This window comes from Haliotis cracherodii, unplaced genomic scaffold, assembly GCF_022045235.1.
Source record: "Haliotis cracherodii isolate W230 unplaced genomic scaffold, xgHalCrac1.p SCAF_21, whole genome shotgun sequence".
Lineage (NCBI taxonomy): Eukaryota > Metazoa > Mollusca > Gastropoda > Lepetellida > Haliotidae > Haliotis > Haliotis cracherodii.
The window spans coordinates 8,944,082-8,972,073 of record NW_027266277.1 but is presented as its reverse complement, the minus strand read 5'-3'; the positions used below and the strand labels follow the sequence as shown (position 1 = coordinate 8,972,073).

The 27,992-nt window shown below is 39.7% G+C and overlaps 1 protein-coding gene across 2 annotated transcripts; it reads left to right on the top strand.

Moving 5' to 3' along the window:
- LOC139470748 (guanine nucleotide-binding protein subunit beta) lies at positions 1-26,486 on the top strand. 2 transcript variants are annotated; one of them, XM_071253029.1, is made up of 10 exons: positions 1-158; positions 2,070-2,194; positions 9,049-9,128; positions 13,196-13,341; positions 18,384-18,447; positions 21,054-21,283; positions 21,517-21,646; positions 22,276-22,347; positions 22,716-22,932; positions 23,081-26,486. In XM_071253029.1, the coding sequence occupies exons 3-10, from the start codon at positions 9,072-9,074 to the stop codon at positions 23,185-23,187; spliced, it is 1,023 nt and encodes a 340-aa protein (XP_071109130.1). In that variant the 5' UTR covers positions 1-158; positions 2,070-2,194; positions 9,049-9,071; the 3' UTR covers positions 23,188-26,486. The 2 variants fall into 2 exon arrangements, with proteins under 2 accessions (XP_071109130.1, XP_071109129.1); XM_071253028.1 differs by lacking the exon at positions 18,384-18,447 and adding an exon at positions 18,260-18,323.
- The last annotated feature ends 1,506 nt before the right edge of the window (positions 26,487-27,992 follow it).

The window sequence follows — 27,992 nt, the reverse complement described above, 5'->3', positions numbered from 1 at the left end:
GGGTTACCATCTTTGTTATCACGGGCGCCGCACCCTTACCGTTCATGCGAAGACAGTGTTAAAGCAAAAAAGCGTCCGATTTATGTAGTGAAAAGGGAAGAATATCGGGGTCTGTATGACTGGTCGGTGGATAATATTGTGAGTCTGTGCATATTGAGGTAAGTAAGAAGTCCAATTGCAGATAAAACTAGCGCTATAACCATTTTTGCTGTCTTTGTTCTGCCGCGTCTCCCATAGCTCTCTCGCCTCAGCTCTATGCAAATGGCATATTCGATGTGTATTCCGGGTTAGAAGTAGGGGCAAATTACCTTGTTCTGGTATTGCATATGTCTTGTCGATTGGACAGTCACAGAAGTATATGTTATACTACAAGTGTGAGTATTGTGGACACGGGTGGATTTGCTGATTTCGCATAATCTTGCAGAAAAGGCATCTGACAGCACGTACGTATTGGGATCCAGCCGACCTAGGTGATGGTACGATTTTGCAACACTGTTGAACGATATATTGCATTTTACCACAACTTGTCCCTTATATTTACCTTATCACATCGCCAGAAGATGTTATGTTCGTTTATTACCCAACAAATTGTGTATAACGCGCCTATTTCTGTCAACAGTGGACACCATATTTCTAAAATGGCGATCAGACCGGCATATTTTCATATTGATCAATTATGCAGACTCGAAGTACGTCCGCCATTTTATTGGTGGGAAAGGCGTGATTTTTGAGCTATATATATGGTCTATTGGTAGTTTATTACTAAAATTTCAATACGAAATGTGTTCATCACGTAGGTGGACAAATTATTCCCTTTTTGACAGTTGGTGTTGGTTGTTTGTATGAGGTACTCGCTCGCAAGGCCACAGACTGCCATCTTGGTTTAGCTGTCTGGAATAGGAAATATTCACGGGGTGATTTTCCTCGAATTTCGAATAGTTTATAGGTGATTATTCCAGTAATTATGGAAATAACAATTCTTATCACAGGTACTTTCGATCATGGGTATATGTTACTGTGTTGTCAGGTCTCTGAGGTTTTTGTTTCAGTAGCTGGCTGGTAGGGTGTATTGTACTCCTGAATGATCAGATTACAAGCTCAATCATAGTGTTTCAGTCTTTCGGAGGTGGACTAAGTTCTATGATGGGAAGTGTTCACATACTCAGGATACAATATCTTTTATTAAAGACGTGTTACTAATTGTTATTCCTGAAGATAATGAAGTTTTGATTATTCAGATGACCATTAATATCTATGCTATATTCTGACTCATTCACAATACAAAGGAGAAATAAAAATGTTTTTCATTTATGTTGCTTGTGACTAATTGGCATTTAAACACTTTTGCACCCCCCTGGAATATACCCTGATCAAAACAAAATTACTAACTGCTTGTCAGCCTAATGATCTATTGTGATTGTTCATCACACCTATTTACATGTATATTTTGAACCAAGAAACGTGTCCCTTATGTGTGTGTAGTTTGAATGCAGTATGCCATGTGCATTGTTTGTACGAGGCTTATATACTTCATTGTTTGTTAGCCCACCTATGCTCACTGGTTATAACACCTGGTCAGCCTGGACCGTGGCAGCTGCCTACAGGGTGGGGCCTGAAAAGGATGTTAATTACACTACCTAGCATGTCTTTAATCATGTCCATTGAAACTAGTACTGTACAAAAAACAATTCAATTTGCTCGCTGACCCTGAAAAAGTTTCCATGTTACCCATGCTGAAAGCAGGCTTGTCTGCTGCTCATTTTATCAACCATTAGTTTGTATGGTCCACCATGGTAGTAAATCAGTCTTTTAAGTGATACAGATTGTAGCACTGTTTAAGCAAAGCAGTATGAAGCAACATTGTTGATTAGGGGAAAAGCCCTATGAAGCAACACTGTTGGATTAAGGGGGAAAAACATATAAAGCAACACTGTTGGTCAGGGGAAAGTGGTATGAAGGAACACTGTTGATAGGGGAAAGCCCGATAATGCAACACTGTTGATTAGGGGAAAGCAACACTGTTAATTAGGGGAAAACAGTAAAAAGTGACAGTTTTTTCTTCGTTTCAGATGGCTATGCAGCTCCACTGAACGGCTAATGTGTGGGGAGTGCATGTGTTCTCAGAGAGTGGAGACCAAGTGAACCACACAAGACTGTTTGTATTCCTACGCCAACAGGATTGCCAGGGTTTTTGGTGTGTAACAAATTAATGGATCTGTTTTGAACTTTCAATGAATGTTTCAATACCCTGGTGTTAATTGTGCAAACCATCTGACATTTAAATGAACGTAATGGTTTTCTCTGCACAATCTCAGCTCTGTTGTGCCCTTCTCTTCATACACATCACATACCACAACCAATCTGATAGATCACGAGGATCAAATGAAATCACATGCACTTCCAATGGTATATTTCAAAAGTTATTCCAAAAATATATGTTTGTCAAAGGGGACATATTACCTTTTTTTCAAAATACACAGTTATGTAAAAATATAAATTTGTTTTAGCAGTTTGCATGTTATAATTAGTCTTCTGTAACTACAGACTTGAAAGCTGGATGGTTTCTGGAATTGTGGAGAAACTTATTCACAATCAGCTTCCTGTATATGATGTTTTCTTTACACATGTTTTGTGGCCATAGCAACATCCAACAAAATGGCATACAAAGTTACAAAAAAAATGTTCAGGGGGAGCTAGATGTATGGGTCCCTTTTTTCAGGTTTGTAACAAAATACAGATAAAAGAACACATACAATATACTGTAATCAATATATGAATCATTGTCACAATGAATTGTAATATGAAACTCATATGTAACAAATGCCCATCACTAATCGCTATTCAAAGAATATTGGCATTCTTTTAAGTGGTTGTAAGACATGTTTTAGAGCAAGTTGTGAGCTCAAATATGGTAAGAAGAGTTTTTTTTAAAATGTCTATCATTTGTGCTTACATTTTCTCAAAAGCTGTTGGAACTTTTATCATTAACCTTACTTTATTCTTCCTCTTGGATGGGACATGCTTTGGAAGGGTTTGGCTTAAGATTAGTCAAAGGTCGAGGTCAGTTTCAGTTTTTTTCTTTTTTTGAAAAAGTGAAATCATGGTCAGTTTCTGGGGCATGGTTACCTCTAAAAGGCATGAATCTTAATACTGTGTATCTTAGTAAATACTATCACACCAAATGTCAATGGCATGTCTTTCAAAGGTCAAGGTCTTCTTTTGAGGTTATAGTATTTATTGCCAGTTACTTTTGCACCTTTAGTTGTTCCTGACACTTTGGCGTGATGGAGTTCATGCATACTTAGAAGTTGTGTGTTTTCCCATAGTTCCAAGTAAGGTTTCAGAAAGGAAGTGCATGTTGGTTTGTTGGTAATTTAGGGACAAATGGGTAGCTTTGTGGTTAAAGCATTTGCTTGTCCCACCGAAGATCTGGTGTTTGCCTCCCCACATGGCTACATTTCTGGTGTCCCCTGCGGTGTTATTGGTGGACTGTTGCTAATTGCAGCATAAAACCATGCGCACTCACTATGGCTCTGATGACTTGTTGCATTGTGATTGTGTTGTCAGGCATTCCGACTCAGTGATGTATGTCATATCCCAATTGATTCTCGTGATGTCAATCACTAGATTGTCTGGTACAGACTTGATTGTTTACAGACTGCCGGGATGTAGCTTGAAATTTTTTAAGAAAGTTTGTTTTTTAAGTCACAGCTTTTTGACAGCATGTCTTGACCAGACAATCCAGTGATTGACATCATGGGATTGATCCACTCATTTGGGACACGATGATGTGCATGAACCAAGTCAGCAAGCCTGTCCCCCCAATTCTGTTAGTCGCCTTTTGCAGCAAGCATGGGTTGCTGAAGACCTATTCTACCCCAGAATCTTCACGTCTTTTTTTGTCCAGCATTGAACAGCTAACTAACAAACTGTTGAGTCAGGGTCTCTGGTAAAGAAATAAGGATCACAGTTGGTACTGAAAAGGCTTGAATTATCTTCATTTGGGTTCAGTGTTGAAATTGGCCTCTAGCAACCTGTTCAAAGATGATGTGCCTTAATGGATCAGAAAGAGAAATGAGATGGACATGCTGTAGACAATGACAGTACAATGGTTGGATAGTAGACAAGGACCAGATGACATCTTACCCTATGTACGATATAGAGTAGGCATCTTTCCCTGGATGGAGGTAGACAATAGGTGTCTTTCACTGGATGGAGCTAGACAATAGGCGTCGTTCACTGGGTAGAGATAGACAGTAGGCATCTTACACTGGGTGGAGGTAGACAGTAGGTGTCTTACACAGGGTGGAGATACAGTAGGTGTCTTACACTAGGTGGACGTAGACAGTAGGGGTCTTACACTGGGTGGACGTAAACAGTAGGCATCTTACACTGGGTGGAGATACAGTAGCTGTCTTACACAGGGTGGACGTAGACAGTAGGTGTCTTACACAGGGTGGAAGTAGACAGTAGGTGTCTTACACAGGGTGGACGTAGACAGTAGCTGTCTTACACTGGGTGGAAGTAGACAGTAGGTGACTTACACAGGGTGGACGTAGACAGTAGGTGTCTTACACTGGGTGGAGATACAGTAGGTGTCTTACACTAGGTGGACGTAGACAGTAGGGGTCTTACACTGGGTGGACGTAAACAGTAGGCATCTTACACTGGGTGGAGATACAGTAGGTGTCTTACACTGGGTGGACGTAGACAGTAGGTGTCTTACACAGGGTGGAAGTAGACAGTAGGTGTCTTACACAGGGTGGACGTGGACAGTAGCTGTCTTACACTGGGTGGAAGTAGACAGTAGCTGTCTTACACAGGGTGGAAGTAGACAGTAGGTGTCTTACACTGGATGGACGTAGACAGTAGGGGTCTTACACTGGGTGGAGGTAGACAGTAGGTGTCTTACACTGGGTGGACGTAGACAGTAGGTGTCTTACACTGGGTGGAGATACAGTAGGGATCTTACATTGGGTGGAAGTAGACAGTAGGTGTCTTACACTGGGTGGAGATACAGTAGGTGTCTTACACTGGGTGGAGATACAGTAGGTGTCTTACACTGGGTGGAAGTAGACAGTAGGTGTCTTACACTGGGTGGACGTAGACAGTAGGTGTCTTACACTGGGTGGACGTAGACAGTAGGCATCTTACACTGGGTGGAGATACAGTAGGTGTCTTAAACTGGGGGGAAGTAGACAGTAGGTGTCTTACACTGGGTGAAAGTAGATAGTAGGTGTCTAACACTGGGTGGAAGTAGACAGTAGGTGTCTTACACTGGGTGGACGTAGACAGTAGGCATCTTACACTGGGTGGAGATACAGTAGGTGTCTTAAACTGGGTGGAAGTAGACAGTAGGTGTCTAACACTGGGTGGAAGTAGACAGTAGGTGTCCTACACTGGGTGGAAGTAGACAGTAGGTGTCTTACACTGGGTGGACGTAGACAGTAGCTGTCTTACACTGGGTGGACGTAGACAGTAGGCATCTTACACTGGGTGGAGATACAGTAGGTGTCTTACACTAGGTGGAGAGACAGTAGCTGTCTTACACTGGGTGGAGAGACAGTAGGTGTCTTACACTAGGTGGAGAGACAGTAGCTGTCTTACACTGGGTGGAGAGACAGTAGCTGTCTTACACTGGGTGGAGAGACAGTAGCTGTCTTACACTGGGTGGACGTAGACAGTAGGCATCTTACACTGGGTGGACGTAGACAGTAGGCATCTTACACTGGGTGGAGATACAGTAGCTGTCTTACACTGGGAGGACGTAGACAGTAGGCATCTTACACTGGGTGGAGATACAGTAGCTGTCTTACACTGGGTGGACGTAGACAGTAGCTGTCTTACACTGGGTGGACGTAGACAGTAGCTGTCTTACACTGGGTGGACGTAGACAGTAGCTGTCTTACACTGGGTGGAGAGACAGTAGCTGTCTTACACTGGGTGGACGTAGACAGTAGCTGTCTTACACTGGGTGGACGTAGACAGTAGGCATCTTACACTGGGTGGAGAGACAGTAGCTGTCTTACACTGGGAGGAGAGACAGTAGCTGTCTTACACTAGGTGGAGAGACACTAGCTGTCTTACACTGGGTGGACGTAGACAGTAGCTGTCTTACACTGGGTGGAGATACAGTAGGCATCCTACACTGGGTGGAGATACAGTAGGTGTCTTACACAGGGTGGACGTAGACAGTAGGTGTCTTACACTGGGTGGAAGTAGACAGTAGGTGTCCTACACTGGGTGGAAGTAGACAGTAGGTGTCTTACACTGGGTGGAAGTAGACAGTAGGTGTCTTACACTCGGTGGAGATACAGTAGGCATCTTACACTGGGTGGAAGTAGACAGTAGGCATCTTTCACTGAGAGGAGATACAGTAGGTATCTTAAACTGGGGGGAAGTAGACAGTAGGTGTCTTAAACTGGGTGGAAGTAGACAGTAGGTGTCTTAAACTGGGTGGAAGTAGACAGTAGGTGTCTTAAACTGGGTGGAAGTAGACAGTAGGTGTCCTACACTGGGGGGAAGTAGACAGTAGGCATCTTACACTGGGTGGAAGTAGACAGTAGGTGTCCTACACTGGGAGGAAGTAGACAGTAGGTGTCTTAAACTGGGGGGAAGTAGACAGTAGGTGTCCTACACTGGGGGGAGGTAGGAAGTAGGCATCTTACACTGGGGGGAGGTAGACAGTAGGTGTCCTACACTGGGGGGAGGTAGGAAGTAGGCATCTTACACTGGGGGGGGAAGTAGACAGTAGGTGTCTTACACTGGGTGGAGGTAGGAAGTAGGCATCTTACACTGGGGGGGGAAGTAGACAGTAGGTGTCTTACACTGGGTGGAGGTAGACAGTAGGGTCTGGACAGTATGTCAACAAAGATTCAATTTTTTTAACTGTGTCTAATGCTATTGAAAACAATGTGATGTAGAAGTGAAGTGCAGGTCCTGCTGGCTGCATGTGTACCATCTAGACTGAGTGGAGCTGTTGGTCATGTATGACTCACTGTCAACTTGGACCTCTCGCTCATCTCAATACTGTCAAAGTTTAGGCCGGTATTGATTATGTCTAAATATAGCTGTATGGCATACTCCCAGTTTGAACAGTAAAACAGCTGTAATATGAATTAATCTATGGCATTCTTTGCATAGACTTGGACAATGTCTCTTGCTGTTGATACAATTTTCTTGTTGCTTATTTATGTAGTTATTGAAAATATGGCAGGGTTTATCTGAGATTTCACTCTCAGTGTCCTTTGGGGAAAAAGTAATTGTGTTCAAAATGTAGGAATTTCTTAAAAGTCTGTATTTTTGTTAATTCAGGGGTATTTTGATATTTCATTCAGTATGTGTTCAATGCAAAAAGTATAACTAAACATTAAACACATCTTTTTCGTCTTAACTAGTCCTGTTATGCAATGCAAGCCACCTCTGCAAAGCAATAACATTTGTTGTTACCTGACAATCAGTTCACACACAATTTCTCAGAACCTTTTGTAAAAAATATATTTCAAACGTAGGCCAGATATACAATAAACATGTGTTTGTAACCAGATAGTGTAATAATAGGATTGATTTAAGTTTGGACTTATTGACTGGTATTTCTGTTGTTATATGCTCACGGTGATCATTTGGTGATAAGTTTTGCGATGGGAAAAAAACATTGTCCCAGTGTAAAACTTAAGTTTGTTAAAAATGTATGTAATTTTGGAGAGCCATGCGTTGTGGCGCTATAGCTGAGATAGCACTATATGGAAAGGCGCACATAACACTACCATAATATCATGACTTGGCAAATACTTCAAATTTGGGATTATTTTTTTTTTTATATTTGCTTCAAACTTGAGGGTTAATATAAGCCTCTGAGCAAGTCTAGATCAATCCATTTAAGGGTTATTGTCAAGATGTCCATTTATATTGTAAATGAAAGATTGAGAGCATCAGTAGAGTAAAATAGTATAACAGAAACCCCCTCCTAATTCAAGCTGTGCATCACTGGTACTTAATGTGCATGCACCTCACCACTAGTCATTTAATAATACGCCACATAGTTTTTCAACTAATTTGAAATGATATGAAGACTTGGAGTACATCCTGTCTGATAGGGTGACGCTGATAAGAGTGTATCATTGAGATGTCAGAGGACATTGACTATCTTATCACAGGACTTCCCTGTACCCACTTTGCTCATCCAATAGCTAGCAGTGACAGACCCACCTCAACAGCTCCATGGAAAGTGCACTGAATGATTCTTTATGTTGTGATATGGAATGAGTTGTGTGCCCTCTCCCAGATGTATGTGATCCAAGATCAGCTTATTTCATTATGTAAAGTTGTCACTTGTCTCATCTGATGGCAGTAGGAAGTTCAACTCTTTCCAGTGAAAGCCTTCTCTCCACAGTGTACAGGAAGCCAATCATAGTGTCTGGATTCCTTTCTGATTACAAATGATACAAATTGTAAGAGTGATTTACAATAGATCTATGTATACCTTAATTATTGAACAGTTAGTTATAGGATTGGAGACAAGTTGAAAAGTTGATTTCCCTTATGGACACCAAGATCAGTGGAGTCTTGAGGGAAGCAGTGTGTCTTTAGATTCACAACTATCGTATTGAGAAATGGATTTCTATTTTGAGTATTGAGAGAATGTCAAATAAGATTTTTGGTGTCACTGCTTGTCAGATATTGATTTGAAGGAAGCAGGATGGCTGTTTTGCGAAATGCTGGAGCACTGACTCTTTGTGATGTCTGTGAAACTGAAATGTCACATAATTGAACCCAGCTATTGTGTCTCTTAACACAATCTAGCATATAATATGTTTTGTGGCATATTTAAATTGATTTTTCTTGCGTAGGTACACCTTCGACATCTGAAACTACAATACCTATGCAGCAATAATCCCAGCTATGGTTCCTCTAAAATGTGTTCTCTGAGTTCCAATCCAACTTTGAACATGTTGGTCATTACTTCTAGGATGTGCTGAAGTGTTGCCATTGATGCTATGCATACCATTATAGGAGATGTAATATTAAACATGACACATTTCTTTTCAGATTTATACACATAGAATATCACAATGAGTGAACTAGACCAGTTACGACAAGAAACAGAACAATTGAAAAACCAAATAAGGGTAAGTAATCTATGTACGATATAGTGAGCATTAGTTCCAGCAGTAGTCACAGCAATGTTCTTTTGTGTTACAAGTGTTTGTATGAAATGAGTCGTGATGCAATTGATTCGTAAGACCGTTTGTTGAAGTTCAAGCTTTATATCGGATACTGGGAAACGGTGTACGGGTTGAGGCAAGGCCTACTGAGATGAAGGAAAGTCCATCTGTTAGCATTATGGAAATGCTGTCTTATCATTAGAGTTTCACTTTCTATGAAGCTTCAAGGAAAGGCTGTGATATATATATTCAGCAGCACATTTGGGACCACTTGGAATGCCAATCTGAAAGACAGTCTGAAAGACATAATGATGCTATGAGATCTGAGGATACTAAGGCCAGCACCCTGTTATCCCATAGAAAGTGGAGTGAGTAGTTGAGTACACTGGTGGGGCTGGTGGCTCACTGTGGCTGTGCTGCGGCTCCAGTATTGATCCACCATTGGCCAATGGATCTTGTTTAGTCAGGTAATTTGTGTGTGCTGCATCAGCCTGTCAGCCTCCCAGCGGGATAGGTTCAACCAGATACAAAAATTACTCATTGATTTGGTAGATTTGAAGGAGTGAAATGCTGTCTTGCAAGAAGTAAGATGTATTTGAGTGTCTTCCGTTAGTGCTGCAAATTGGCCATGCATTTACAATCATTTTAGGTGTGAAATGTGGTTGATGTTGAGGCAAAGGCTGTGAAAAACATATTAGAAAAAAGCAGTTAGCAGCTGTAGTTGACAGCTGTGTGGACATTGTTCCTCAAGGACATTGAACATGTTGACGTCGTATTGTCGCAGTATCAAGGTGATGGCAACATTCTCCTCCAGTGTGCCGAGACCCACTTCATTAATAGGAAAAGGAAGTCAAACCTAATTAATTAATCTGTCACACATTATTACCCTCACCATGCTACATACAATATTGTATTCAATAGAACATCAGCCAAGAATGTATTTTGCAACTTTAATCCCAAGTATGACAACCAAATTCTCGTAAATCCTGGGGCAATAAGCTCAGCTGATTATGATCCATATAATAATGCTAAAATATACACTAGATGTTGCCAAGAGGTAAGTTCATATGTAAATGTTAGACAATACTGGTGAAATTGTCCCACCAATTACTTGAAATGTTGCCAAATTAAGTTTTATAACAAGCCTGTGCTCATTCAAATTGATTGTGCGTTCCCTGATATCATGTTTGAAATGTTTGATCATCTGAATTAATAAATATAATAAACCTAAATCAGTATGCAATTATCATTATATGATATACACAACATATCAGTATCCTCTAAAAGCTTCAGATAAGTTTTAAAAATATTCAAAACCCAATTACTTTCAATTAACTTGCGTACAGAAACGCATGCACTGAATGAAATACTCAAATGTATAAAAAAAACAGCACAAGTTAATACCCAATGAAGCTTTTTCAGCATGCGTACAAAGGAGCTAATTTCCAAAACACATTTACGAGCTAATTTACTTTTAGTCAAGTCTTTATATGTAGAATAGTTATTTACATCTTAAACATTATTTCATTTTTTTTAAATATTAAAATGTTCACTAATTTTGGTGAAAACCCAATAGAATGATGAATAGATGAGTGAAAAATATATTGGTTACCCAATAAAAAATGTAATAACCCAAGTAAAATAGAAAATCTAGAGTAAAAACTCAATTGCTCAAAAAGCTTTCTGGACCTCTGTCCTCTTATGATGTCAGTGAGGTAAGTGTCATAAAGATGTTGGTTGCCCTATTTTATTGACTAGAGTGGGCCCTCGAACACACTAGTCTGCCAAGCAGTTCACACACAATTCCTCCTTATTCAGAAAATAGTGAATGACATTTTTGAATAAAATTGATAAAATAGATTACAATCAGATAAACAATGAAAACGGTTAATGGCTTAATTGCACACACCTCCACAGCTTTATTGTTTTTTTTGGAAAAAGTGTGCACTATACACAAGAAAATTCAGGAATTTGAATGGGATAAGCTAGAAAGGACTACCGTTTCAATTCAGCCTTCAACTACTTCTCTTTTGTCAAAAAGTTTAGTCAGAATGTCATAAATTGGTTAAATAACACAACTGCTTTTGTCTTTTATTTTATTTTATCTTGCGTTAACAAGTACCGTATTTTCTTGAGTATAGTGCGCACTTTTTTTAAAAAAAAACACAGCTGTGTAGAAGGGGGTGCGCATTATACACGAATTATGAGTTTGGATGTTTTTTTCCCCATGGGAAGACATTACCGTGAGCACTAACACCGGAAATACCATGTCAACAAATCCATACTGAAGTAAGCAAAATAATCATGTAATTACACTGTCTGGCTATAAAAAGTGTTCTTTGTATATCTGGACTTATGTTTGTAACTTATTTCATTTATTTTATTCAAAATTCCTTATAATATTGTTCTTATTAATTTCGGCAAAATCGTGTGTGAAGCGATCGGAAGATCGCACAACTCACCGTTATTAACAGCAACCATGGTGAGAATACCGCTATTGATGCCTTGAAACAAACTTTAGTTGACAGAGAATGGATACATATATAGTAAATGACATACTTTGACTCGTTAAAAGTCATATTTGTTTTTGTTTGACGATTCAATGTCAACATGAAATTCTCACGATCACATGCGGGTGATCCTTGACGGTGACTGGTCAGACTGGTTGCATGTAAAAAATAATACCCGGCAATAGCTATCAGCTGCTTCGCTTAGGTTTATTATTATTTTAAATATGTTTAGTAAAGGCTGCATATAATTAAGAAAATAATGGAATATACTATTCCTGATAAAAAAAATAGTTTCAGATACATTTGTTGCCGATCCTTGCATTATAAAATCCTATAAAGTTATATCATTGGGTGTGTCTTGACCGAATCACCGGTCGATTCCCAGAAAACGTGTGTACAGCTGATTGCTGTTTCCGGCTTAGTTTACGAGAAAATACACAAGGTAATCTTAATCCCTAGATATAAAACAATATCTAGCAGAACAATAAATACTATTTAAACGGTAAATAAACATGTCTGGTGATTTTTTTTTATTTCAAATTTCGAATTTGTACTGACGAAGTTTCTCAGCACCTGTTTGCTGGACTTTGCTGAAAGGGTACGATGTAAATATTTTCAGCGCATAATATTCAAATTTCTTTTTTTTTCAAAATATTGAACCCGCTAGAGGGGGGTGCGCACTATACTTAAGAAAATACGGTAGCAAAATGTTTTCATAAAATCGAGTTGTGCTACATGCCAAATATGAGTTTGCAAGTTTGTTTGTTGTGTCAATTATTGGACAACTACCCATGCTAACTGCCATGCTGACTGAACCCTGCTGCTGCTGCTGAGTGGCTTCTGCTCACGGAACTGCTACTTAGGATCTGCTGTTAATCAAGTAATAAAAGAATGGAACACACATTTCACCAATAAAATGTTATTTGTTGAGATTGAATCATGACAAATTGAAAACTGGAAGCAAACTAAAAAAATTACTGAGCAACAAAATTAATTTCTAGCTTTGTTTAGATTTCATGCTCTGATTGTACATATTCTGTTAAATAAGTTAAAATAGTACATTAATTAAGTTACTGTTAAATTTAATAATTTCTGCCAGCCAACACTTTTGACATTTCACATTGACTGGAGCTTTGCTGAACATGAACTTCTTGCCCCACAAAGAATTGAAAATAGAATCCTTGACTTAGTTATCTGCTTGGGTAATTAACCAGTCTGGAAGGCAAAGGGGTTGATGAAGTGGTTGATGCTGGTGGTTGTAACGTCGTCGTGAAGTAGTTGATGTTGATGCCCATGTGTGTAAGGTTATGAAGTGGTTGATGCTGGTGGTTGTAACGTCGTCGTGAAGTAGTTGATGTTGATGCCCATGTGTGTAAGGTTATGAAGTGGTTGATGCTGGTGGTTGTAACGTCGTCGTGAAGTAGTTGATGTTGATGCCCATGTGTGTAAGGTCATGAAGTGGTTGATGCTGGAATTAAGTGTATGTGATGAAGTAGAGTTGACTGAGTTATTTTGTTGCAGGAGGCCAGGAAAGCTGCGGCTGACACAACACTTCCTCAGGCAGCAGCAAATGTCGACCCTGTCGGCAGAATTCAAATGCGCACCAGGCGCACCCTTAGGGGCCATCTTGCAAAAATATATGCCATGCATTGGGCATCTGATTCCAGGTAAACATTTCTCTCTGATCAAGCCTTAAATATTGAACGACATTTGACCATCTTATTCTCTCTCACATTATTTCAGATAGATATCAATTTGGATTTCTGAGAAAAAGATTTCACTTCTTTTTGGTGAAACTTGTTAGCTTTGAACACTCAATCAACCGAAGACTTTGAAAGGTTGTGTCAAAAAGAAGATGTATTAGAACAATACTTGTTGGTAATTGAAGTCTTTGTTTAGTTTACTGTTCCTCTTTTTGACACTATTCATTAATAATATTTAAGGCTTGAATCTGATTCTCAAAAGATTTGCATGAAACCCCTAAGAATAATATTGCACTTTCTCTTAGAATTTCTTTTCAAGCATGATGTAGTTTCATAGTGAGAAATTTTGTTTTTCTTTTGACAGTTTCAGACCATGTTATAGAATTGTTTGGCATGCTTGGATTCCAACTTCACAGTAAAGCTTTCAATTGTTCTTTTGAATATGTCCCATTTCAAAAGTTAAGGCCCATAACAGTGACCTATCTTGACCTGCTCAGAGGCCAGTGTTCGGCCACAACAGAAAATGACAGCAAACATTACCGTTTTGAATTTTTAAAAATCCAAAATCCTCCAAACAACATTCAAGAACATTTTGAACATTATGATTTTTGGCCCAATTTGCCTGCCAAAGGCACTCAGTCTGGCATTCTAGATAAGTCCCTACATAATAATTTCAAGGATTTATGCCAGCCCAACCTTTTGTTATTTGTTGTAGTTTAGTGTATTGCACATTTCTTCACTGAATTGCCAGGGTAATGCTTTACAGCATGTGTGAGTTTGCCTGCAGATCACCAACAGTTGATTGACAAACCAAGACAGCATTACACACCATTTTTAATCCAGACTCAACTTGGGAATTTAAAGTAATTTTTCTCAAACACTGAATATTTTCTTTTTCCTGTAAATTCATTTAGCTACAATTCAGAACTGTGCTTTTAATTATGTTGACATTATGGAGCATGAGAAAATTGTCATTTAATTTATATAATTAGAGGTTCAAAGGAATAAGATTTTGAACATTTTGTTACAGGGGCAAAAAAATTTGTGCAAAATATAGGAAATTAAACAAGCTGATAAATATCAATGATGGATGATATGTTCCGATTACAAGAAGCGTTTCCGTGGGAGTTAATAAATGTTAAATGTTGCTGAATGAATTTCACAAATAAGTTACGAAACCTTTGAAATTTTATGACATTGCCAGGTGTTTTTGGAGACTGGTTTCTTTGACTTTCAAACCTGCATCATTCTGATTATCATAGTTAAGGTCTCACATGCCACCACAAGATGAAACTGGAATAAGAACTCCACAATATTTGTCATAAACAAAACAACGTGGATAGTCCACTGAGGTTGTAAATGATAAAAAATCCTTTAATTATGTTTTGTTTTATTATCTAACCCTTGGGGGGTGGAAGAGGTGCAGGTAATTTCATCAAAGGAGGGAGCTAGATGTGTGATATTAGCCTGATGCCTCCAGCCTGTCTGCTGTGAGATCAGGCTGACATGTAACACTAGCCAGACATGTTGGAGTGCTAGTCCAGTAGTGGGGGGTGGGGAGAAGAGCTGATGATGACCAGGCTAGAGGAGGACTATCCATGCCTCATGTACCAACAATTCATATGTCCAAATTTATTGTCAAGCTCATAACTTGGGAGATGTTCTCGTTATAAAAGTTTGTAATATCTATATAGTAGCCAAGAGAAAGAAGAAATTGGCTAGTTTTTCCTAAAACTGCCTCTATTGTGTAGTGGATAGAGAGTCTGCACTGGATAGAGAGTGTGAAGGGTCCGTGGTTCCATCCCTGAAATTGCTCATAGAATATTTATGTGACTTTAAACATGTCTGCCACGGTACCACATTGAAAATGTCATTATTGCCTATCACTTTGCCATTTCTGCATGTATCATAAAATTTTTGGTATGCAGTATGACCTATAATGGATTTGTGGTATATTTTAATATTTGACCGAGCTGCGATCTTTCAAATCTGTTCTAGTGTTACTGCATTTTTTGTCTCTTGAAAGTACAAAGCCTGGAGCTGAAACTTGTATTAATGATACTACCTATGTTATTTTTACAATTTTACACAGAATTCCAGCACAAAACTTTATTTCATTATTTCTTCCTAATTCCGGCAAGCTACATAGCCTTGTCCTATTTTTACTAATTTGATTTGGCGTTCAAGTCTGAAGGAAAAGGAAATTGTTATCATGAGATATTTTGGGTGTATGCCGGGATACAATATGTGACTAGTCCAGAGCTTAGCTGGAAATATAGGAAATGAAATTCAGAAGTCAGTAGGATTTAGGTGTTACTCAACTTTTATCAGGATTTGTCTGTGTTGGTGTTTCGAGGGATGTGAAATAATAATCGTGTTACCTGATTGAGCAGTATGTATGAGGGTCATGCGATGGTCTTCAGGCCACATGAAGGAGACAGTTCTCCCCCCCCCCCCCCCCAACTAGTGACTGTTTGAGTTGCAGTATGTATCAGGAGACTTGGGTCATGAGATGGTCTTCAGGCCACATGAAGGAGACAGTTTCCCCTGCTAGTGTGACATGTCTTGCGTCATCCATTCCACTGTAAATGTCAACATTGGCCACATTGCTCCAGTGACGCTTGAGGATAATTACATTGTAGGTCACAACAGACGAGTGTTGTACATCCATCCATTAAGGGACACTTAAGTCAAAATGTCTGCAAACTTCATACAAAATGTTGACGCCTGTTGCACTTATATAACCTGTCTAATAAGATTTTGTCATTTGGAGTGATCTTGTTATACGGTAAGGTTTGATAAGTGATGGACAGACAGCTCGAGTCACCATTGGAGACAGGCTATGACAGTGCAGATTGCAACTCCAGTAGCAACTACTGTCAAGTAGTGTTTGTAATGTAGTGGGATATAACATTAACGGCTCTCTATGTATTGGAATAAACAAGGAAATTGTGAACCTTCCTTTCATGATATTTCAAAGAGCTTTCAGTACACAACACGGCCAAATTATGCACGGCACTCAGTGCTCAAAATAAATTCCTATTTTCTGTTCAGCGGCTAAACATGTTTAGGGAATAAGTGATCATTGAAGTTTCCCATCTTGCACTGTCAAGACTTGAGAATTTCTGAATTTAGCAAGAAATAGATTGTCCCAATTGCCAGTCCCAAAAATGTCTCCAAACAAGATTTAGAATATATATGCAGTTTAGTAGATGTTACAAGTTTATATGGTTTTGACAACCATTTTGGTTCGTGAAGAAATGACTGCGAGCTCTCCCTTCACTGTAAGGATGGCCAGGTCTTTGTGTTTGTTTGAACTTTTAGAAATAGTTGGAAAAAAAGAGCTATTTATTTTACGAGAAACCTATTTCTGACACATCATATGTTGGTTTAAGCCTACCTTGGATGATGTGAAGCCAGTATTGCATGTGCCCCATTATCCGTACATTATTGTGAATACCACCTGATGAGGGTTTTAGCATAGAGAAGGAACAGAGCTCCTGATTATGAATTGCAAGTTTATCTGTCAGTTCTTTGGTTGTATAGCCAGTATACTTCTCATTTGACAGTAGAGATTGTTTGGGGGATCACCATCAGCTTACCAGGGTCTGAGTAGAACCGTGGAGGCTCTGACTATTTGACGAAAGACCCAAAGGAATGGTTGCCATGACGACATGTTCATGATGTAAAAGACAGAAGCAAGGGCTAGAATGCTATTGATTTCTCCTGGTTATTGGAGCCACACAGACACTGCCAGCTACAGGGAATATTGCCTGATATTTGCACACAGCCAGGCCTTGCAGTCAATAGGCAAGATAAAACAGTGTTACATATCACTATCAGGACATTCTTGGCTTCAGATACATTTCCTTTTCTTGTTGTTTGTTAGTGACGGCCCTGGAGGCAGAGTAGGAATTGTCTTGCTGACTGATGCACACTGGCTGCAAGGGGACAGTGCTGCATGCTTAGTGTCTGTTGAATCATAGTATCTGGTAATGAGTTGAAGATACATTCAGCAACTCTTCATTTTATTAAAGTTTACATCTTCGGAATCCAAATGAAAGGGGTTGCACAAATCTTTTTTGCAGGATATGAAATTGTTCGCTGAGTAGTGGTTTGCTCCCAGGCTGCTTAGTAAGGTTCACACACTTAGGGAAAAACAATAATACAAAGAATGAACTGTTGCTGCAGCATGCAGCTTCATGGCCACCCCAATGCTATCATCAGTTGGTGCACTGAGGATATTTATGTGGACATAAACATTGGGCAAGTTCCAGAAAATCTATCGATGAATATTGTATGCAATTATATCCAAATATTGTTGATAATATATGTTGTCAGCGAAACATGGTTTCTGCCTTTGAGGTATACTGTCACATGCATTTCACTGAAATGGATAATACCGGGTACTGAGGATATGAAGCAGCCTGTAATCCCACACCTCTCACCAACTTGTTTCACCTTTTTAGCTGCACCCACAGATGTAGACTTCTTTTGTTTTACTGCAGTCCTGTTTGTGTTATGCATGCTTCATGGATGTTGACAATAAGCACCATCTATTGTTGTACTATGATATGCTGTTGGAGGAACAAAACCAAACAAACCTGTACACATACTTCAGAATATATGTTTTCTGATCATGCTTCTCAGGACAATCAATAATATATGTACCAGCTGTTCAGATGACCATAAACTAGTCCTATGCCTGATCAATATAGATCATGTCCCCTGCAGCTAGTGTGTAGCAGTTAATGGATGTGAGAATCCGCCAGCATGTTGTAATGCTGAATTAGCCATCTCCAACCCAGGCAGCACCGTGTCTGTACCACCATGTCATGACATTCACCGTGAATAATATACACAACTCTCTTCCTTTTTTCAGAAATTTAGTTTCAGCTTCGCAAGATGGTAAATTAATAGTATGGGATACTTGCACCACCAACAAGGTAGGTAACAGAGCAGTAGTATCCATGTTTGATTGTTGTGTTTTCTTTTGTTTGTTTCAGAAATCTTGTATCTGCATCACAAGATGGTAAATTAATAGTATGGGATGGTTTTACTTGCAACAAGGTGAGACATGTTTCTGACAAATTTGCCCAGAGATGCCAAGATGATGTATATACAGATCAAGTATTGAACAAAGATAGTGTGATGTTGCAACATTCTATACCTGACAGGACTTCAAATTTTGTTGTATCTTCTTTTACATTGTCACTTGGTCATTGTGGGTTGAAAGGTTTTCCAACAAGTTGAAGTGTAGATCTCGTATAGTTTTCAGTTCATGAAGTTTGCATAGCAACAAAGATTTAAGGTAACTGATAGTTGGGGTTTAATGAAGATAACTGTATGATACTTACAGTTGCCCTGAGCTTTCTCATTGCATCCGTATTGCATCATATTGACTGCCTCCAAGAGAGTGGAGTCATCTGCCACAAAAAGTTTAAGGGTCAATAATGGATGATAAGAGTTTTTTCATTGGAAATGTTCACGCATTATCAAGGAATCAGGGCATAACATGGTATATGTATATTGTTTGTTATAAATAACAAAGTAAAGTAATTTGTTGACATCTAGACATGTTACCATGGTTACAACTACTGTGGAGTTAAAGAAACCGTAATGTTAGCCCTATGAGTTCTTCAGACCTTGTCCACAGCAACTTAAGAAAATGAGAAATCCATTTCTGAGAAATTCAGACTGCTTCCTCAGCTTCAAGCTTGCTACATGCTACGCTGCTGGAGGATTCTGCCTAATGCTTGCTGTGTCAGTTGGCAAGGTTACAGTGAGCTATGCATGCATCTTCCATATTCACAGACTAGATTAGCCACTTCAGTATGTGAAGATGGTGCTGCTGTGTTTAAGAAAGCTTGTGAGTGTTGCTGGTGTTATAGGTTATTGGTGTATGTAGCAGGGCACCAAGCATGTGAGGTTGTCAGGTAGCTCACCTGCAACTGGTGTTCAGCATCGCTGACACTCAGCCCTCCAAAACAGAAGGATGATATAGCATGAGGCTTCCTCTAATAGAAATGATGATTGTGCTGTGCTTGATGAAGCATATATAGCAGACTGTGGTAGTCAGCTGATTAGCATTATCTTGGCATCTCTGTTCTTTCGACCCAAAACTGGCTGGCCTCCCGAACTCTCACCTCATGCTCTGGTTCATTACTATAAACTTGGAACAACTGCTCCAGTGAGTGGAATAAATATCACTCTTGTTTCGAATTGACACATTACTAATAAATTATTTCATTTTGTGATGACAAGAACAACTGAAATATACTGCACTTTTTTTCAATGATCACTGTGTACTTTTTTATTAAATTAAAGCACTTAATGAGTTTTGGAATTTCATATTTGCGTGTATTTTGTTTGGAGTTGCCTCAAACCCAATGATATTATGTGTGTGGGAAAAGGTACTCTCTTCCTTGATTGCTGTTTGTATTATTGGTGTCTGTGTCTTGCTTAACATAATCACCTTGCTTGGTAGGTGTCAGTCATCTAACCATCTTTATTCCAAAAGATATAATTATTTGTTGATTTGGGTACAGAAGAAACCCAACAAGAAATCATTTAGAAGAAATGGGAATTAGTATGTTGTAGTTAGGTTACATGGGAAATTTTGTGTGATGATGATGATGATGATGAATATAAGTATCTGGAGACTGACATTCTACCAACTGTTACATGTAGCCAACTTTGTTTGTCTTGTTTGTCTTTTATCTGTCTTCCTCCTTTGCTTCAGTTTTGTACTATTGTAAAATTTATTTCCTGAATTTCTGAGCTGTATGTCTGTTAATGTCCTGTTTTACTGTCGGATATTTGTGCTCAATATTGTTTTCATCGGTGTCATTGTTTTTGACAAACCTTTGGAGAAATCCAGACCATGTAGACATTGGAATGACATAAGTATAGAGTAGTGTGTGGATGATTCGGTTTGATACTCTGTATGCAATGTGCAGAGAAGCAGTGGATGATATGTCCAGTGAAAGGTTTTGGTTCATCTATGGAGTTGTTAACTGATTGAAGCATCATAAGAACAATTTGTCATGGGAGGGTTTGTCCTGATGATATGGTGAGTATGCACTATCCTTAAGGACTATACACTATCACACTATGACGACCTGTGTGCTGTCCTTGTGGATGCCATGGCCTGTGTGCTGTCCTTGTGGATGCCATGGCCTATGTGATGTCCTTGTGGATGCCATGGCCTGTGTGCTGTCCTTGTGGATGCCATGGCCTGTGTGATGTCCTTGTGGATGCCATGGCTTGTGTGCTGTCCTTTAGGATGCCATGGCCTGTGTGATGTCCTTGTGGATGCCATGGCCTGTGTGATGTCCTTGTGGATGCCATGGCCTGTGTGCTGTCCTTGTAGATGCCATGGCCTGTGTGCTGTCCTTGGGGATGCCATGGCCTGTGTGATGTCCTTGGGGATGGTATGGCCTGTGTGCTGTCCTTGTGGATGCCATGGCCTGTGTGCTGTCCTTGTGGATGCCATGGCCTGTGTGATGTCCTTGTGGATGCCATGGCCTGTGTGATGTCCTTGTGGATGGTAGGGCCTGTGTGATGTCCTTGTGGATGGTAGGGCCTGCATGTTGTCCTTGAACAAATAAAATCTCTGGTCATGGACTGGACCTCTGTTTGTAGCATGTGTGTTGAGTTTGAGTGTTATGTTTCAGGTTCATGCTATTCCCCTTCGCTCCAGCTGGGTAATGACCTGTGCCTATGCTCCTTCGGGCAGCTACGTCGCATGTGGTGGGCTGGACAACATTTGTTCCATTTACAGTCTAAAAACTCGAGAAGGCAATGTCCGTGTTAGTAGAGAGTTGCCTGGCCACACTGGCTACCTCTCTTGTTGCCGATTTCTCGATGATAACCAAATAGTCACAAGCTCAGGAGATATGACTTGGTGAGTAACCTGTTAATGTTAGCTTCTTGAAAAGTTCATTAATACACCTAGAGGCAAATATCACTCTTAAGAATATTTATCTATTAGCGGCTTAATCCTTTGGCGAAAAGATAGCAGCTAAGTATTGTAACTAATGATAGATATTGTATTTGTATTGGTGTTGCTGTTACTGTAGAAGGAAGTCTCGATGTGTGGTACATATGTTTATACATTGATCTCTTTTATCTCCACAGTGCATTATGGGATATAGAAACTGGCCAGAACACCACTTCATTCACAGGGCACACTGGCGATGTCATGAGTCTATCACTGGCTCCTGATATGAAGACATTTGTGTCGGGTGCTTGTGATGCATCGGCTAAGGTGAGATGTTTACATAATAGCAGTTACTGTAGCCATAGGTAGTCCTACCAGCCTGAACCATCAGGGAGCAGTGGATATAAGGGTACAAATGGCATGTATATGCCTTCCCAACTCTGAATACTGTAAATCATGGAATTAATAGAGTTTGTTGTTACTTCACTGAACTGAAACACAAGTATAGAAAATGTAACAAATCATCCAAAACAACATGCCTGCATGTCAAGTGAGCTTATGTATGGCCTGTTGTCTGGTATCTTCTCAGGAACCGCTGCACCAATGTGCTGAAATACTGCTCCTAAATTGTCTGACAATGCATTTCCTCCCAATGTAAGCATGATGTCAGAAACTGAAGTGTTACATGCTTGTTTCCACAATGTTCACATCAGATTTTAAATCTGGCTGTCATGGCCATATTTTGTTCATATCATTAGATTTTCTTAGTTTCTCTTACCATTATACAGTTATTTGAATATTAACGCTGACAGAAACTTTTGTTGAGTGTCAGTCTTTCTCATTATGGCCATTTCACTATTTTTCATTATGTTAACATGATAATCATTGAGCTGTAGAAGCTGTAAAATTCACAAATCCAGAACATTTTCTTTTAAACTACACAATTCTTGTTTCAGCTGTGGGATATCAGAGATGGAATGTGCAAGCAGACTTTCTCAGGCCATGAGTCAGATATTAATGCAATTACGGTAAGTGCCTAGTAATTACTCATAGACACAGTAAGCTGCGGTTACGAACTGAAAGGGATCACTAATTTTAGTTTGTTATAACTGTAGTTCATTATGAGCATAAATGGCCAGGACCAAAAAAAAACAGTTTGTTTTATCAGCGTGTTTGTTAAAAGAGTAGTTTACTGTATGTACAAAGCAGAATTATAAAAGAAAATTGTGTTAGATCCTAAGAATATTTCTGTCAAGTATGTTGAGTTTCCTCCGATTTTGTCTTCTTGTTCACATAGGTTTATTGTCACTGTTACGGCTGAAATACTGCTGATTTGACTTTATATTTTAACTCACTCAGATAGGTTTTTGTCTCACCCGCTGATTGTTTTCTGCAGTATTTCCCGAATGGCTCTGCATTTGCTACGGGGTCTGATGACGCCACGTGCCGCCTGTTCGATATCCGGGCAGACCAGGAGATCGGCATGTACTCCCACGACAACATCATCTGTGGTATCACATCTGTGGCCTTCTCCAAGAGTGGACGCCTGCTCCTCGGCGGATATGATGACTTTAATTGCAATGTATGGGACGTGCTCAAACAAGACAGAGCAGGTATGATAAAGATTGTTCATGATAGTCATCATAGTGTTTTACTTACCTCTGTATTAGGGCCGAAATTCATATTTTGTATGGTGAGTGTAGAATTTTACAAACTGCAAGTAATAAAACCACAAACTGATGGATACTTTGCTTATTACAGGTGTGTTAGCTGGCCATGACAACCGTGTGAGCTGTTTGGGTGTGACAGAGGACGGGATGGCCGTGGCAACAGGATCATGGGATAGCTTCCTCAAGATCTGGAACTGAGGCCTGTGCACACGGTGGTGCAGGATGGGCGAGTTGTGCGTGTGGTCCGTCAATGTCCATGTTGCTTTTCTTTCTGTAATGGCAGTCTTGTTCTCACAACACGTGGAAGGATGCGATCTGATGTTGGTGAGAGGCTCACACTGTACAAGACTATCCAGTGCGTGGTGATAGTCACCTGAGGACAACCCCCTGGTGTATATACGGACTACCCATTTCTGTCTGTCTGTCTCTCTTGTTTCAGTAGATAGACATTGAGCTCCAGTATGTAAGGGAGACCAACACAATCACTTCTCATTGGAGTCCCATCAACCACCTGTGAGAAGAAGCAGCCTGCGAGTGACTACACAGTCCTCACAAACCTACAAGTGACACAATCATCTTGGATCATGTGGGATAAGCGATTAACCCTGTGGTGTGGATTCCTGTACTCCAGCTCTTAAGGGTTAACTAACATTTTGAGGGATAGATGGGCAATTTCACTGACGATAAAGGAACAAGTCGACTGACTGACTTAAAACAAAGATTGCAATAATTTCGTGATAAATTATTACTTGGATTATGGTGGTCTTTGAACTGAAGTGAATTGTCCAGATTGGAAGGAATTTGAAAATGTGCATTCTGAAAGATGCTTGATTTAGCAGGAGGTAACACTTGTAGGTTTACATTTTATGTAGTGTGGTGAAATAACAATTAAATGTGAGACAAAAGTGTAGCATTTTACCATTTTCAAGACATGACCATTAATTAATTAATTGCTGTCTTAAATTTTGCATATGTCTTGGCAAGAAGTGTGTACAAGGCGTATCAAGCCGTATTGTATCCTCTTTTGATATTGATACTGAATTGATTGTACTTTTATTTCTGACATGGAATTGTAGATGGAAAAGTCTGCTTCATCGCTCAAGTCTTCTATGTGTCTGTTTGTGAGAACGTCTTCGTGTCAACTTCTCATTGCATACTGTGCAGAGCAAATGTTCTGCCATGCCGCTCTTCACCCGTGCAGTTCTCTGGACAGAGGGGTCAGTGCAGAGAGCTGCACATCTATGGCATACCTGCTTCCTCAGTGCATGCATCTACTTGAGGTGTGTGCATGCGCGAGGCATCTATGCTAGCACTGTAGCCACATTGCTGTCGATCCACACAACTGAAACCATGTGTGGTTGTGTGGACCGAGTGGCATCACTGTACAGTGTGCTTGTGACTGAGCGATGCAGCTTGCCATCATATTGTCAGTCTGCTTCCCAGTCTGTCGTGAAATATCTGCGTATAGTGTGGATATTTGGACACCCATATATGAATTGTAGTGCAATATTTGTATGTGTCAAGTGTGGGTATCGCTTCAAGATGTGTGTCTGCACACAAGTCACTTTGGAGTCCCGACCTAACTTTTATGCAATCTTCCTCATTTCCATATTTACTGCGATACGGTGTATGAGAGCTTGCCCTCTGAATCCAGTTTCTTGGAGGTTTTTTCCATTTAATGTAATGGTTGATACTTCCTTTTGTCCGGATTTAGATTGTGAGTCAAAGTCATTCAAAAACAAGAACGGGGGACCAAGGTCGGGGCATGGTTGGCTTCTCCCGGAGTTTTCCCGGAGTAATGTTGACAGTGAATCACATGTCCTGTAAGTGCACTGTTGCTGTGCTGGGATACCCAATGGACACCCGTTGTTACAAAAGCCGCCTCGACTACTATATAGCATATACTATCCAAATTACCATGTGTGCAAGTGTAGATATTTGTTGCAAATGTGTCTTGTGACATGAAATATTTGAAAGAAAATAATTGTAAAAAATACACCCATTTTTCCATGGATTATCGGTTTTGTTGATGTATCTTGAACGACAACATTTAAACAGCACCCCGTTTTAATCCTATTGTTTCTTTTGTTCAAGTCAATGTTTTGGTAACAAACATTATTTATTGAACCTTGTATGTTGCCATGGCTAAGTTATATCTCTGGACATTTATCTTCTAGCTGCTGTCTGATAAACAATGGGATCAGCTTTTATCTCAGAGTTGTCAAGGTCAGAGGGTCATGTGAAGGTCATGATTATGTCATGATGCATTTCCGTATTAAGTCAAGAATTGCCAAACACCTTCTTTGCCAAAACAGTCAGTTAAACATCAAGAGGCTACTTTGCTTAGACGGAAATGTATGTATTCCTGAGACCCACACACCAACAACAATGGAAGAGTGGCATGAAGCGTACACAGGATAGAAGCTGATCCTGTGTGATGTTGTAACAGCTATCACTGACTTTGTCATCATGGCAGTTGCAGATATGTTGCAATATATACATGGAACTTTGTACCTGTGTGATGAGGTCTCATATCTCAATGAAGTCAACTTTGTTTTAGAAAACCAGAAAATCCAAAAAATATCCTTGGATGTCAAATCTCACAAAAGTATATTCTGAATAGGGAGGGGAAGTAAACCGATTGAGATATGGAACTGAAGTCTTGAATTGAGGGAAGGTGTTTCAGTGATTTCTATGAACCTGATGGATCTGATAGTGTAGTGTTAACTAACCTTGTCGGGATTGTTCAACTCGGCTCCTATCCCGAGAGCTTGTGTCTACTGTGAAATCTATTTGTATATGACATAATTATGTTTTTAGTGCGTTTACTCATTGTTTTTGCATTTATGTATCTAATGTTTTTTCTAAGGCAAGTATTACATAATGACTAATCGTTGCACAAGATTTGTTCAACATGTGCTGCGATATGATGGTAGTTTTCAGAAATTGTGACAAGAAAGACTCAATTTTAGTTTCACAGACTAATCGTTGTTAATTATGTGTCATAGATTCTTCTGTAACATATTCACAATAATATATTTGTATCCTTATTTAAATATATTTGGAAACATAGAAAATTTTGGGAAAAATGCCATAGATTCTAATTTATGTCTGTGATATTAAAATTTTGAAAGTGTACGTACGTCTAAGCAGCGACCATTGTTCTATCTAGGCAGTGTTGGCATGCGTGACTGGTCTGCATGATATGAATGTCTATAGTCACACTTTGCTTCTGTATTCATTATATGTAGTCCCTGCTAGTAGCAGCTGTCAAATGATTTCTGAAATTTAACAAATTTCATTGTCACAATGTAGAAAAAAAACTGTCGGTTGTCAAGGTGTTGACAGCAGACATCTTTGAGCAGCCTGTGCAGCCGGCGGACAACACGACTTCCTGTTGTGCTGCACGAGCTCTAGTCTATATACACTTTGTGGACTCATTTTCGTATGTGTACATGTAACTCATTTGTCAAATAAAGCTATTTGTCTTTATGAAATGCTAGGGTTTGTAATGTATTTGGTTGACCCTTGATTCACAGTGTGGTCCTCGAAAATAGTTTACTTTAGCCTGTACCAGTATTAACCAACTGCCCACCAGTTTGTTCAGTGCATGGGGGAAGAAGAGGCTATATGACACTGAATCAACCTTGGGTGAGAATATAATGCATGTTGCATTGTGGTTGCATAAATTATGGTTGTCTTTCATGACAGTTAAAACATAGTTGCATGTGTGGAAAGAACATTGACAAAAATCATGTTGGCTTGTCGGGTACTTAAGTCCTATCCCACCTGAAATTTAAGTTGAGAGCCCATATGAACCCATTGACTGTGGGTAGGAGGGGTGCCCTTGATGACCCGCTCCTACTTCCTGGAACTGTTTCACGTAAAGAGATGAATTCATGCTTGAATTTGTCTTTGTCTTGTATTCCCCTTTGGGTGGTTGTAAACAGCCATGAGGAGGTAGGGGATCTCCCAACAACATTTGGCAGACAGGGACATCCATATGTGTTCATGGTGTCTCGCATTATGTACGCATTCTACAGGTTATTCTTCCTTGTGAATTCACAAAAGATAATTTAAATGTGCAGTTAAAATGTCTGAGTATTTTGGTAAATATTATCTACCTTATGAACTCCGAAGAAAGACAAAGCAGAGTGGCATTATTTGTAACCCACGATCTGTGCAACTGGTAGGGTTTTGAGCGAGGGTCTCGGGATTGCTTCACACATTTGGATAGATGACCATACATTAGATATGGTAACATTTATTTAAATATGCTGTATTTGGCCCCATTATAGCTTTTGCTAAGGACTAATTATTGTTGGCTGAAATATCACTAAAAAGTGTTGCATTTGAAGGGTCTGTACTGTAAGTTGTGCGTAAGCTGATAAAATAGTTTCCACTTCAAGATGCATTGTTCAATCTATGGTACTTTCATTTGTCCCATTGAAGAACATGTATAAACCAAATTATTCAAGAAGGGACAGTTGAAATATTTGATACCGCCAGTGGGACAAAACGTGATCAGTCCCACTCTGACAACTATTGGAACGTGTCTCGTGTGAGATGCTGTAGAACAAAATTAACGGTGAACTTCAACGTGAAACAATGGTATTATTCTATTATAGACTACACTTTGTTTTCCGAGTATTGCCAGATGTAAGTGAATTTAGCTTCTCTGCCAGTTTGTACTCCCCACCAATCTGAGTTTGGAGCATCTGTCAGATTAGAACCACAAGTGCAGTTTGTATGTCAAACCTTCGAAAGAATAGATGAAACACCACGGATGGGAGTGATACGCTGAATTCCTTTTTGGAGGGATGGGGAATGGAAAAAATCAGGTCAAGGATGTTCAAAATTGCACGAGAGATATTTTGCAGTGCTCCATGATCTAGTTGGTACATGAGATACCTGAGTTGATGTATATGTGCTTCACTCAGAGTTTGTACTCGTTGGTTATGTTGTGGTGGAACAAGCAAAACACATGGCGATCTTCGTAACAC